This window comes from Balaenoptera ricei, chromosome 17 (genome assembly GCF_028023285.1).
Source record: "Balaenoptera ricei isolate mBalRic1 chromosome 17, mBalRic1.hap2, whole genome shotgun sequence".
Lineage (NCBI taxonomy): Eukaryota > Metazoa > Chordata > Mammalia > Artiodactyla > Balaenopteridae > Balaenoptera > Balaenoptera ricei.
Window position 1 is genome coordinate 80,182,546 of NC_082655.1, and position 12,187 is coordinate 80,194,732.

At 40.2% G+C, this 12,187-nt stretch overlaps 1 protein-coding gene across 4 annotated transcripts in view; it reads left to right on the forward strand.

Annotated features, from left to right (window-relative positions):
• The window catches only part of RB1CC1 (RB1 inducible coiled-coil 1), an 81,249-nt gene that overhangs the window by 23,910 nt on the left and 45,152 nt on the right, over nt 1-12,187 (forward strand). For all 4 annotated transcript variants that reach the window (XR_009498570.1, XM_059902379.1, XM_059902380.1 and 1 more), the window contains exons 5-11: nt 1,310-1,512; nt 2,953-3,379; nt 7,491-7,661; nt 10,302-10,486; nt 10,654-10,840; nt 10,925-11,006; nt 11,133-11,194. Coding sequence is in view for 3 of the 4 variants with exons in the window: in XM_059902379.1 (XP_059758362.1) it covers nt 1,310-1,512; nt 2,953-3,379; nt 7,491-7,661; nt 10,302-10,486; nt 10,654-10,840; nt 10,925-11,006; nt 11,133-11,194 (1,317 nt within the window). In the remaining variant the exon portion in view is untranslated. The remainder of the gene's footprint in view (nt 1-1,309; nt 1,513-2,952; nt 3,380-7,490; nt 7,662-10,301; nt 10,487-10,653; nt 10,841-10,924; nt 11,007-11,132; nt 11,195-12,187) is intronic.

The window sequence follows — 12,187 nt, forward strand, 5'->3', positions numbered from 1 at the left end:
CTATTTCTCTGTATTGGCCCTACTTTAGAATAGAAATGGGAAACATATTGCATTCTCAATAGCAACAACAACAAAAGTCTGTAAAGTTCCAGAACATAAAAAATTATTATTTTTTTAATCTTTAAAAAAATTTTTATTTTATAATGGAACATAGTTTATTAACAATAAAACATAATCAAATGAAAAGATATATTCTTAATGTTCATGATCATATTCTGATTACTATCTGTTCACTAGCTTAATTAGTTACAGTTAATTGCTATGATGAAGCATTTTTGCTTTGGGGGGGTGAGGGGAATTTGGTTGTTTTGTTTATTTGTTTTATTTGTTTTACATAAAATGGATGTTAAGTTTGCTTGGAAGGATCAGTGTCCAGGAGTAGCTAAGAAAGTGATGAGAAAGAAGAATGGGAAGTGGAGGGAAGAATGTACCTCTCAGATTGTAACATTGACCCAAAGCTACTCTAACCAAGACAGAGACCCACAGTCAAACTGTCCATCATGTCAGCAATTAGAGGCTCTGTCTGTTTTTTTTTGCTGCGCCACTGGGTTTGTGGGATCTTAGTTCCCCCACCAGGGATCAAACCTGGGCCCCCAGCAGTGGGAGTGTGGAGTCCTAACCACTGGACGCCAGGGAAGTCCCGAGCCTCTGTCTTTTAACCATCCAGAGCGTGGTCTCCAGAGTCACATTTCCCAGTTACTTGTGTGACCTTGGACTGTTGTCTTTACTGCTAGTAAATTTAATAATAGAGTGTTGTTTATTGATAAACATATTTGAAAATGGACATATCACAATTATACATTCATAATTTTTAGTGCAGTTTCACAAAGTGAACACAAATTTTAAAATACGGTGTCACCCCAAAAGCCCTACGTCATGCTTTCGCCCTTTCAGGACCCGTTATTTCTCTTCCATGAAGTTAACCAATATCCTGACTCCTAAAACGTTTTGTTTTCTTTTTTGTCTGGCCTCTTGGACTCACCATTACGTTCCTGAGACTCGTTCATGTATTAGTGGTTTGTATTCATTGCCGTGTAGTATTCCACCATAGAAAGTTCACAGTTTTACTTTTGATGGTTATTGCTGCGTTGCCCTGCGTGGACCTCTAGCCGCATGTACTCCCAGGAGCAATGAGTTCCTCCTCATTATCACGGCAACAAGCAGGAACCAGAAACTGAAACTTTCCTGTAACAGTGCTTCCTTTGAAATGAGTTCAGAGCACATCCATGCATGTATGTAAGTACACATATGCAGACGTGCACACAAACATTACCTGCTTTTACCGATTATTTCTTCTTTTCCAACATAGGAAATGTATGAAGTTGCCAAGAAGCTTTGCTCTTTCTGTGAAGGTCTGGTCCATGACGAACATCTTCAGCACCAGGGCTGGGCTGCCATCATGGCCAATCTGGAGGATTGTTCAAATTCCTACCAAAAGCTGCTTTTCAAGTTTGAAAGTATTTATTCGAATTATCTGCAATCCGTAGAGGACATCAAGTTAAAACTTACTCAGTATGTTTGCCATTAAAATGGATAATAAGATGTTTGTTTAAAATACCTTTGCAGTTTATCAGTAGTTTGAGTAACAGTAATTTCGTTTCTAGTAGGCCATATATTTATTATAATTGAGGTTCATGTTTTTGAGACTTTTATGATGACTTTTATGGACTGTAAAATTTTTTAAATTATGGACAGTTTTATCCTCCATATGTTTTATGGATCTGCCATGTTTCTTTTTCTTGTATTTTCTTTATGTAAAAGACTCAAAATACTTTTGAAATCGTTTAGAAACCCAGGAACCTTTGTCTCTTGCCTTGCTACCAGTTTTACAATAAAGTAAAGCAAAATGCAGAAATAACAATCTAATGGGAGTGGAAAAGTTTTCAAACATTAGGCAGTCAAGGAAAATTTTATTTTTCTTTTTAAATATTGCCATATGATGAAAGCTTGCTGAGATGGAAAAAAGCCTTTGTGTTCTGGTTCTCATTTAGATGTTTTTCTGGTTCTTTGCATATAAGCCTATCTGATACCCACTGGTTCTTTTTTAAAAGGGCTATAATGAATGTAAAAAAATACAGCAATAATTCCACACAAATGTAGCCCTTTGTTGTGTGTGTGTTTGTGCTTTCAGTGTTTTGTATTCATTTTTTTGGTTCTTCTTAAACTTTTTATTTAACTAGAGTTGGAGGGAAGTATCATTTTCTTTTTCTTCTTTCAAGTGAACTTTATTAATTCAAGTTTCTCTATTTTGTGGTATGAATATTTAGAACATTTTGGCCTTAAGTGGACAATGGGATGCATCTTGGGAAGGAAGGAATGATTAATGAAGACTGGAAAGAGCATTTAAAATTTTTTATAACCTGAAATTTCAAGTAACTGTTTTTTGGGGGGGTGGGTAGTTCTCTCAGATGTTAATTTAATGTAGGAGCCTGAATCATTTTACATATGTTTTTACAGAAGTCACATCATCAAGATTTCATCTTTTCCCCATGTTTTTTTTGACAGCATACATCTATCTACCTGTTTATTTTCAGGGAGTGATGAATGCAAGAGTTAACCTTAATCTCTAATAAGAGTGTTAATTTTATGCTTTGCTTTCAATATATCAAAAATGTTTTGTCTTTAAGCTAATCGAACATTAAACTTTCTATGGTAAATCTTTTTTATAAGTTCCAATTTTTTACACCTTAAGGTTTGTTAAAAACCAAGTGTCCACATGTCTAGTGTAAACTTGCTATCTTTACTTTAGAGGGTGTTTCAGTGTGTGAACGATATCCTCCTTCTCTCTGTCTTCTTTTAAAGAACACCTCATGGACTACTTAGATGCATGTAGTGTTAACAGGGAGGTGGTGAGATTTCTGTGTGTGATGATAACATATTATTTCTTTCAAAATGCTAACCTCTGACTAGAGCAGTCCCATTATTTTACTGACAGGTCTTTTGTACTTTAAGTTTAGGAACTGCGGTTTCAGTCATGGCCAAGATTCCACTGTTGGAGTGCCTAACCAGACATAGTTACAGGGAATGTTTGGGAAGACTGGATTCCTTGCCTGAACGTGAAGGCTCAGAAAAGGTCGAGATGAAAACCTCCACTGAACTGGTGCTCTCTCCCGATATGCCTGCAACAATGAACAAACCCTCCTTAACCTCATTTCACAAGTCCGTGGAACATGTAGCCCCAGACACCACAGATGCTGAAAGTGGAAAAGAAATGAGGGAACCTTGTCCAAGTCCTGCCCAGCAGGACGAAGCTGCAGTAGATGCTAAAGACGGTGACCTGCCCGTTTTTAATGTTTCTTTGTTAGACTGGATCAACGTGCAGGATAGGCCTAATGACGTGGAATCCCTGGTCAGGAGGTGCTTTGACTCCATGAGCAGGGTAAGAGTCTTCTGATTTTTCTTGTCATTTAGCCACTTGAGACTATGTTACCTGTACTAAATATTTTCTGTACCGTAATGGGAGGAGTGGGGGGGTGGTACCATGTTACAGCGGAAATAATGAGCCTTGGAATAAAACTTCATAACCGTATCTAAGACTTTGGACAAAGCAGATCATTTAATGCATAACCTTATTTATGAACTGATAGTATATTTGGGAAGATTATTAGAAGTAATATAGGTAAAATCTGTATGCAGTGCCAAGCCTTGAGGTGTCCACTCCAATGGGGATGGTCTTGGTGGTGGTGGTACTTTGAATTTTTTTCCCCTGATCCTGTAACATTACTTGGACTTTTTAATATCTCCTATCCTCTAATTTGTCCCTACAGTTAGGCTCTTTGGTCTGCTCGGTAAAACTTGAACAGTCTTGCTGGTTTTCATTATTGCGCCTTGAGTACTGAGCATTCTCTACGAGTAAATCTACAAGTAAATCGGTAAAATGATAATATTTGGCCATCGCTGTTTCTTACATTAACTTAATAATTCATATGTTCACATTTACAGATGCTGTAGAACTTTCAAGCTTTTGGGGGAAAAATATTAATGATATAATTTCGTTTTTATCTATAACAGTTTTTTACACTGAGAATGATTGACGTTCGATGAAATACACAAGTCTCGAGTGGTTAGTTCACGGAGTAACCAACATCCACAGGCAGATACATTGAACCTCTCCACCTCCCGGAGAACCCCCATGGGCCTCTTTTGCATCACTGCCACCCCCCCCCCCCCCCCCCCGCCCAGGGAACTTGTCTCTGAGGTTTAAAAGAAGTAATTTTAGATACTGTGTCTGCCTGAGATATTTTTTTTTTTTTTTTTTTTTAAAGTTTAATTAATTTATTTATTTATTTATTTATGGCTGTGTTGGGTCTTCGCCCCTGTGCGAGGGCTTTCTCCAGTTGCGGCAAGTGGGGGCCACTCTTCATCGCGGTGCGCAGGCCTCCCATTATCGCGGCCTCTCCTGTTGCGGAGCACAGGCTCCAGACGCGCAGGCTCAGTAATTGTGGCTCACGGGCCTAGTTGCTCCGCGGCATGCGGGATCTTCCCAGACCAGGGCTCGAACCCGTGTCCCCTGCATTGGCAGGCAGACTCTCAACCACTGCGCCACCAGGGAAGCCCTGCCTGAGATATTTTAAAATTCAAAACCTAGACATTGTGTTTTTAGTTTTAGTTTGTAACTATAGTGACTTGTGTTTTGGATTAAGTTCTCCCCCAAGTACACTTATAAAAACTTTTAAACCTGGGGAATAAATCTGGAATAAACCTCTTCAGATCTGATCAGTAAGTGGATAGAAAATCTTTGAGGCCTGAGAGGAAGTTGCTGAGGCACATGCGTCAGTGATGCAGACCATATGAAACAATATTTTGAAGGCTGCTGTTGTCTAAAGATGATGGGCAGAATACTTAAACTTTTCTCAAAGGTAAACTTTTGACTCAGTTGGAAAAGAGACTTATTAATCTTTGGTTGGTTATTGGGGGAAAGGCAGCACACTGTCCGGGATGCTTGGAAAATAGCACCGTTTTTTCTGGTTTAAGTTATTGGACAGTAAAAATGGAACGCATTCGAAAGTTTATTCTCAATTCTTTCAGTACACCCACTTCCTTGACGACATCCTTCAGGCATTTCTTTCATTTTGGCCATTTATTATTTGTTGTCAAAGAACGCTTCAATTAAGACATTTGCCAGGGCGGGGAAGCATGGAATATATTGTGCAAAGATTACTGCCAAAAATGAATGAAAACTAGCGTTCCTATTCAAACTGTTGACATTTTAGTAGCCTAAAAATTCCATCTGTGATTGTGGAAAATCAACCACATGATTGTGATAGGGTGATTGAAGCGTCATTTTTTATAATTCCACATGAATCAGAGAACAGGGCTCTAGGCCACGAGAACCACTTTTTTCAAGGGCTTGCAGTTGGCTTTGTGTTTGCATGTTTAAATGAAATCTAGCGAAGCCATAAGTTTTATTCACTTTATATGACAAGAGAGAAGAAACAATGATCCTTTTCTGGCTTAATAACGAAAATTCACAATAATTTATACCTGCAGAATTCAGAGAATCTTAAAATATTCTTCCATGCTTGTCTGTGTAGTTGTGTTGTACTCTGAGTGAATTATGAGATACAGAAACATTAGAACCTGGAGCCATGGTTTGGAGTTTGTTTTTTCTTCCTTAAATCACTGCTGTGTTTTATGTATAGCTGTAATTTGGCCCAAGTTGAAATTTTGAATTATTTTAGTCATCTTTTTTAGCCTTTTATCACCCTCATAATTTATAACTAGTCAATACTTTGGATTGGAAATGTGTGCACATTGGACTCACCATGGAAATGAGGAAATGTTCACATATGCACAAGTTTTAGTTAATATTGTGCGAAGCAGGTGCTGCCCGTGTTAAATAATGGCTGTGTTAACTTTTTTGTGATGTTAGAAATGCAGCTTCTTACTGACTACACTGAATTCTTGATAACAGTAGAATAGTTCATTTTTAACTGCTTTCGTGTGTTGTCTGTGAGCCTAACACTGTACGTAAAATGAGTAATTTACAGTCCCTTTGATTGTGGTGATCAGGGGAGACGTGAAGGAGGTGGCGTTTGACTAGGTCCCTTGCAGGGAGGCTGAGGTGGGCTTCAGCAGCTGGCAGGATAATCCGTGTGAACAAAGATGAAGCTAGAGAAACACAGCATTTGTCTGCAGTTCAGTGTTCTGTGCTTTTGGGACGTGTCTGTGGGCCGAGGGAGCCATTTCGGGATTTCAGCAGAGGACAGCTTAGTAATCGTGGCTGATGTCCACGTGGAGGTGTGAGCGGGCAGGCAGAAACCCAGGCTGAACATTTGTGAGAAGGATGAAGGGTTGAACAGGCGTTGGGAGTTACCTCCTTCGAAATCCTGTAAGAAACAGTAAGGATGGGCCATAGCCCAGAGTCCTCCGGGATCTCGCCTGTTTATGGAGGAGATGGAAGAGGAGCCAGACCCAGCGGAGAGGACGCCCGAAGCTGCGAGGGGGTGGTCTCCCTCCCATGGGTAGGTGGGCTACGCTGTGAGCCCCGCAGGAAGCCAGTGCACCGAAGACGCCAGCGTGCAGTGTTCTTCCGAGGGAAAGTGGAGCAGGGTGGAGAGAATTTTGGGGGTTCCTTGAATTACCTAAATTCCAGAAATCTTGGAGAATTAAAGCCCGGGAACAGGAGAGATTGCCGAGTAAGAGAGTGTAGTTGATCAAGCAGCTTCCTTGAGGAGCTACAGACTGAAAATAAAGGTCTCTCCAGGAGGGAGAGAGGTTTGAAGGTGTTGCTATGTTTTAGGAGGAAGTTGATTGATCAGACAGGTAATGACCGAAGAATGTGTTTTCGTTATTAATTCTGCTCCACTTCATAAGACCTTGAAAATAACATTTTCGGTGGGATATCGAGAATTGAATGAATTGTGGCTTGAATTGAAAGGTGTAATGGGGCTTCCCTGGTGGCGCAGTGGTTAAGAATCCGCCTGCCAGTGCAGGGGACACAAGTTCGAGCCCTGGTCCAGGAAGATCCCACATGCCGCGGAGCAACTAAACCTGTGCGCCACAATTACTGAGCCTGTGCTCTAGAGCCCACGAGCCACAACTACTGAGCCCACGTGCCACAACTACTGAAGCCCACATGCCTAGAGCCCGTGCTCCACAACAAGAGAAGCCACCTCAATGAGAAGCCCATGCACCGCAGCAAAGAGTAGCCCCCGCTCGCTGCAACTAGAGAAAGCCTGCGCGCAGCAACGAAGACCCAACACAGCCAAAAATAAATAAATTAATTAATTTTAAAAAAGTGTAATGCCTAGAACTAGATTCCTACTTATGTATCCCAATATAATCAGTAATAATTGTGTTTTTTTAACACCATAATTACCCTGTTCTTGACCTTCTTGTGGAAATATAACCTTGATTTCTCGTGCTTTTGCTTTTCTATATTTTTCACTATTACTGTTTTTCATTAAAGCTGTGTATCAAAATAGTGTGAAATACATTTTAAGCTCTTGGCTGAAAATTTCATTCGCACGTGTTTCCTTGTCGTTCAGCTTGATCCACGGATCATCCGACCCTTTATAGCAGAATGCCGTCAGACTATTGCCAATCTCGATAATCAGAACATGAAGGCCATCAAGGGGCTGGAGGACCGGCTGTACGCCCTGGACCAGATGATCGCCAGCTGCGGCCGACTCGTCAACGAGCAGAAAGAACTCGCTCAGGTGCTTATCGCAGACTTCTCTCAGGAAAAGGAATTTGCGGTTTTCTAGACACATCTTTTACGTGCACTGTCAGTTTGCCGTGCGCCGTGTTTTCACCTCACCCATGAATACTGTTAACGCGGTATTACTGGTTCCACGTAGTAAAGAAGGAGGCCAGTTCTTCACGTTCAGGTTTGAGAACACCACGTGAGCTGAGGCTGCGGAGGGTGACAGCCGGGAGGTGGCCCGGAGACGCTGTGCGTGGCAGGGGAGACCTGCGCATGCTGACGGCCCCGTGCTCGACCCCCGAGCAACCTCTGCTCCCTCCTCGGGGAAAACGGGGAACCTCAGAAAATGTAGGTCTAGTTTAATGCAGTGTTCTAGGAGCCCTGCTGCCAGGTTAGGTCGATGACCAGAAGAAGGTGGTGGAATCGTGGGGAGTTTTCCCCTGGTGACTGGCTGTGACTCTGGACTGCTTTGTGTGCCCGCTTCCCTGGCGAGAGCACTCTGTGGAAGCAGCCTGGAGCCAGAAGAGGTCGCTCTTCTAACCTCGACGCTCACACACGCTTTTCTGGTTCCACTTTCCCTGCCACCGTTTTTCCTCTAAATGTGTTCTTTCATTAGAACATCAGAGTGGTCGTTTCAATGTGTACGCGTGTTTTATTTCGCCTGCGCGGCTGAGGACGTGCGGTATCGGGGGGGTAGGTGGTAAAGTGTGTAGATGGAGCCTTGCTGTGTTCTTTTTAAACATGTTTAAAATATGTATAGCGTTTTCATAGTTCACTAACTGAGTGCATCTTGTAATTACCAGATTCTCTTTTTCTGGCTCTTGATTTTGGATCCGGCCCCCTTTCTGTGAACTGAGTTTCTTTATCTTGTGTTTGCACCGAGTGGCGCCCTCCCAGTGCAGTGCTGAGATGGATGTGATACTGGGTGTCCTTGGTTAATTCCTGATCTGTAGAAAATGATCAACATTTCACCATTACAGTGTTCGTAGTAGGTTTTTTTCCTCCTTGTTTTAATAGAAACCCTTTATCAGATTAAGAAAGGTACGTTCTACTTCTAATCTTGGACCATCCTTGGATTCTTGGAATAAGCTCAACGTGGTCATAGTATATTGTCTTTTTAATGTATTAGCTGTATTCCTTTTAAGGAGTACATACATCCTTGATGTATTAAAGTCTATCATGCGTTAAAATATCCTTTAGTATTTCCTTCCAGGGGCAAATTCAGGTTTTGTCGTTTGAAAATCCTTTGTTTCTGAAGGATATTTTTTCTTAATAGAGAATTCTAGGCTGTTACTGATTTACTTGTAGCTCTTTGCCTTTGGTTTGGGTTTTAGCAGTTTGACTGTGAGATGGTGAGGTGTGGCTTTCTTTGTATTTCTCCTGCATTGGGCTTGTACTTCTTGAATTGTGGATTGATGCCATATTTTTCTTGGATTCAGTAAAAAGCAATTGAAAACCTATTAAGATTTTATTAAAGGAGAATAAAGCAGTAAGTTACTTTTTAAAAATAGATTAAATTACAGAAAAAGCATAGCCACAGTTAAGCACGCAGCATATTGGAAGAAAAATAAGATATAAAATAATTACTAAAATTATCTTATTTTCAGATATTGAATCATCTCGACTTTTTTTTAACACACATCATTTAAACTTAAATATTTTCATGATATTTAGAAAAAAAACCTGAAACAGAAAAGAGAGAGAGAACTACCAGAAAGTAAGAAGACACACTTGCTGTCCTTTGTTGGCTGTGTGGTTGAGCCCTACAAGGATAATTATCTATAGTAGCAAGTATGACAGCGAGATGGGTGTGCAGATCCTAAAACTTCTATAACATGGTAACTAGTGAGTAGAGTAGGGAAGAAACCTGTAAATACAGTGAAATTCTCAGCAAGATGTCTCATCAAGATGTCTTTGGACTTTTTTTTTTTTTAAGTGTTTGCTCTTGGCTTTGGCACATCTGTCTGAATTAATCTATAGCCTAAAAACAATCCCTGCCTAACAAAAAGATGCAAGGTTCACCTGTGAAAATAAATAAGGATAGCTAAGAAAAAAGTGTGGTAATTACTTTTCCTATGAAACAATAAAATATACTGTAGAAGTCATTGTTCTAAAGATAATGATCACAGATCAGTGGAACAAAGTATATAATAGCCCAGAAACACCGGAGGAAGGAATGACTTTTCAGTGAGTAGTGCAAAGTCGATTGATTGATTTTTATTGGGGGAAGTGTATAATATGCTGTTGAATATCATTGATTAGATTAAATCTGTTGTTAGTTTTCACGGGGCTTAAAGTCAGTGCCCCTGTTTTTATTTACCCGTGCTCTGACTGAACTGTGGTGTAGCAGGAGTTTACAGTCATAGGTTCTAGTTCTGATTTGCCTGCTGTGTCCTTGGATATGTTGCTTTAGCTTCCTGGGTCTCATTTTTTTTTTCTAGCACGAAAAGGGAACAGAATTAGATGAGCATAAATTTCTTAAGAACTCTGAATCTTTTGCTATGGACATACCTACTACACTCAGAAAAGTAGGAGATTTTAAAATCTTATTTGAAAGTAGAACAGTTCATGTCTAATGTAAAGCTTTTCCTCTTAAGTGAACGCTCATGGTTTTCATGAAAGTTAATATCCTTTAAAATATTTTCTCCCAAAGGGATTTTTAGCTAATCAGATGAGAGCTGAAAACTTGAAGGATGCGTCTGTGTTACCTGATTTGTGCCTGAGTCATGCAAATCAGTTGATGATTATGTTGCAAAATCATAGAAAACTGTTGGATATTAAACAGAAGTGCACCACTGCCAAACAAGAACTAGCAAATAACCTTCATGTCAGACTGAAGTAAGTGATTCTAGGGTATCTAATTCGGGATGTTGAGAGTTGATTTTTTTTTTATTTCTCCCGAGTGATGGCATAATCTTATCACCATGTTGACATACTTCACTGGTTGATTAACATGGGCTTGGATGATTTTTACAGAGTTTGTGTGTCTTGATTTCTTTCTGTAGGTGGTGTTGCTTTGTGATGCTTCATGCTGATCAGGATGGAGAGAAGTTGCAGGCTTTGCTCCGCCTCGTTATAGAGCTCTTAGAGAGAGTCAAGATCGTTGAAGCTCTGAGTACAGTTCCTCAGATGTACTGCTTAGCTGCTGTTGAGGTTGTCAGGAGAAAAATGTTCATAAAACACTACAGGGAGGTATGCAGGTTGGATTGTACTTTGATTGTGCCTGAGCCTCAGTGACTTGGTATGTGACACTAACAGAGGCTCTCCTTTTCTTAGTGGGCTGGTGCTTTAGTCAAAGACGGAAAGCGATTATATGAGGCTGAAAAGTCAAAAAGGGAATCCTTTGGGAAATTATTTAGTAAGTGTTCTTTATTAATAACTTATACTTTTTAAGAAAAAAATGCTGTTTTTATTTCAGAGATATGAATAGCATTATATATAGCCTGAGTTGTAAAGTAACCATATTGTTAATTTCTTTACACAGGGAAGTCCTTTTTAAGAAATCGTCTGTTTAGGGGATTGGACTCCTGGCCCCCATCCTTTTGTGTATGTAATTTATTTTCTAATATGACTAAATCCTGTGTGTGTTCAGACCTTTCTTTCAGAAGTAGAGATATTTATCAGAAACAGAAATTTTTTATCAAAATGTTTTTGGCTTTAAGATGAACTCATAGTTTTTGGTCAGGAGTCTTCACTGCATGGGACGATGAAGTCCTATTGCACTGTCGAGATGGGTGGGAACAGATTCTCCCCCTCACTTTATCTGTCTCCGCCCCTCCTGTCCCTGCCGCCCTTTCCCTCCCCTCCCCTCCCCTTCCCTTCCCTTCATTCATGTTGCACAAATCAGAATAGGGTGACCCATCAGGTCACCTTCATTGAAACCATGAAAAATAAGGTTGCTGTATTTCTAAACCAGAGTGGTCTGGGGACCACTTATTTTATTACATGAAGAAAATGATTCCGTGATCAAAGAAGTTTTGGAAATGCTGTAGGTTTGTTGTTTTCTCCTCAGACACACTGCTTAACTGTTAAACATGTGTTTGTACTGCAGGATTCCTTAGGGCTTTAAATGTATGTGTTTTTGTGTATCTATGAATGAGCGTCATAATAGGCAGGATTTCCCACACTCCTTTATGTAGGAACCCTGCTTAATGAAGGGTGTCCTGACATCTCTAAATCTGCATAAGTGATGACTGAGACCATTGGAGTTATCCTACAAGGTGCATTTCTTGGCAATATTTATAAAGAAATGGTAGATAATTTTTTTATGAATCTGAAATTGACTAAGACTTTGTATTTTGGAAAATACAAATGAATGAAAAGGTGAAGAAAAGGGCAAGGAGAAAGTTTTGCGTAAGAAAAAACGATCTTTACTGCATTAAAACAACATAGCACACTAGTAGGTGACAGGAATAGATACAGAGGGCTGGGGCTGTCCTCACGACTGTGCTGTCGGTCAGGTAGAAACTTGGGAATAGCCTGTGTAATAGCGAGACAGTTGGGTTCCTTTAATGCTGGCGGGAATACCAGAATTCCCGT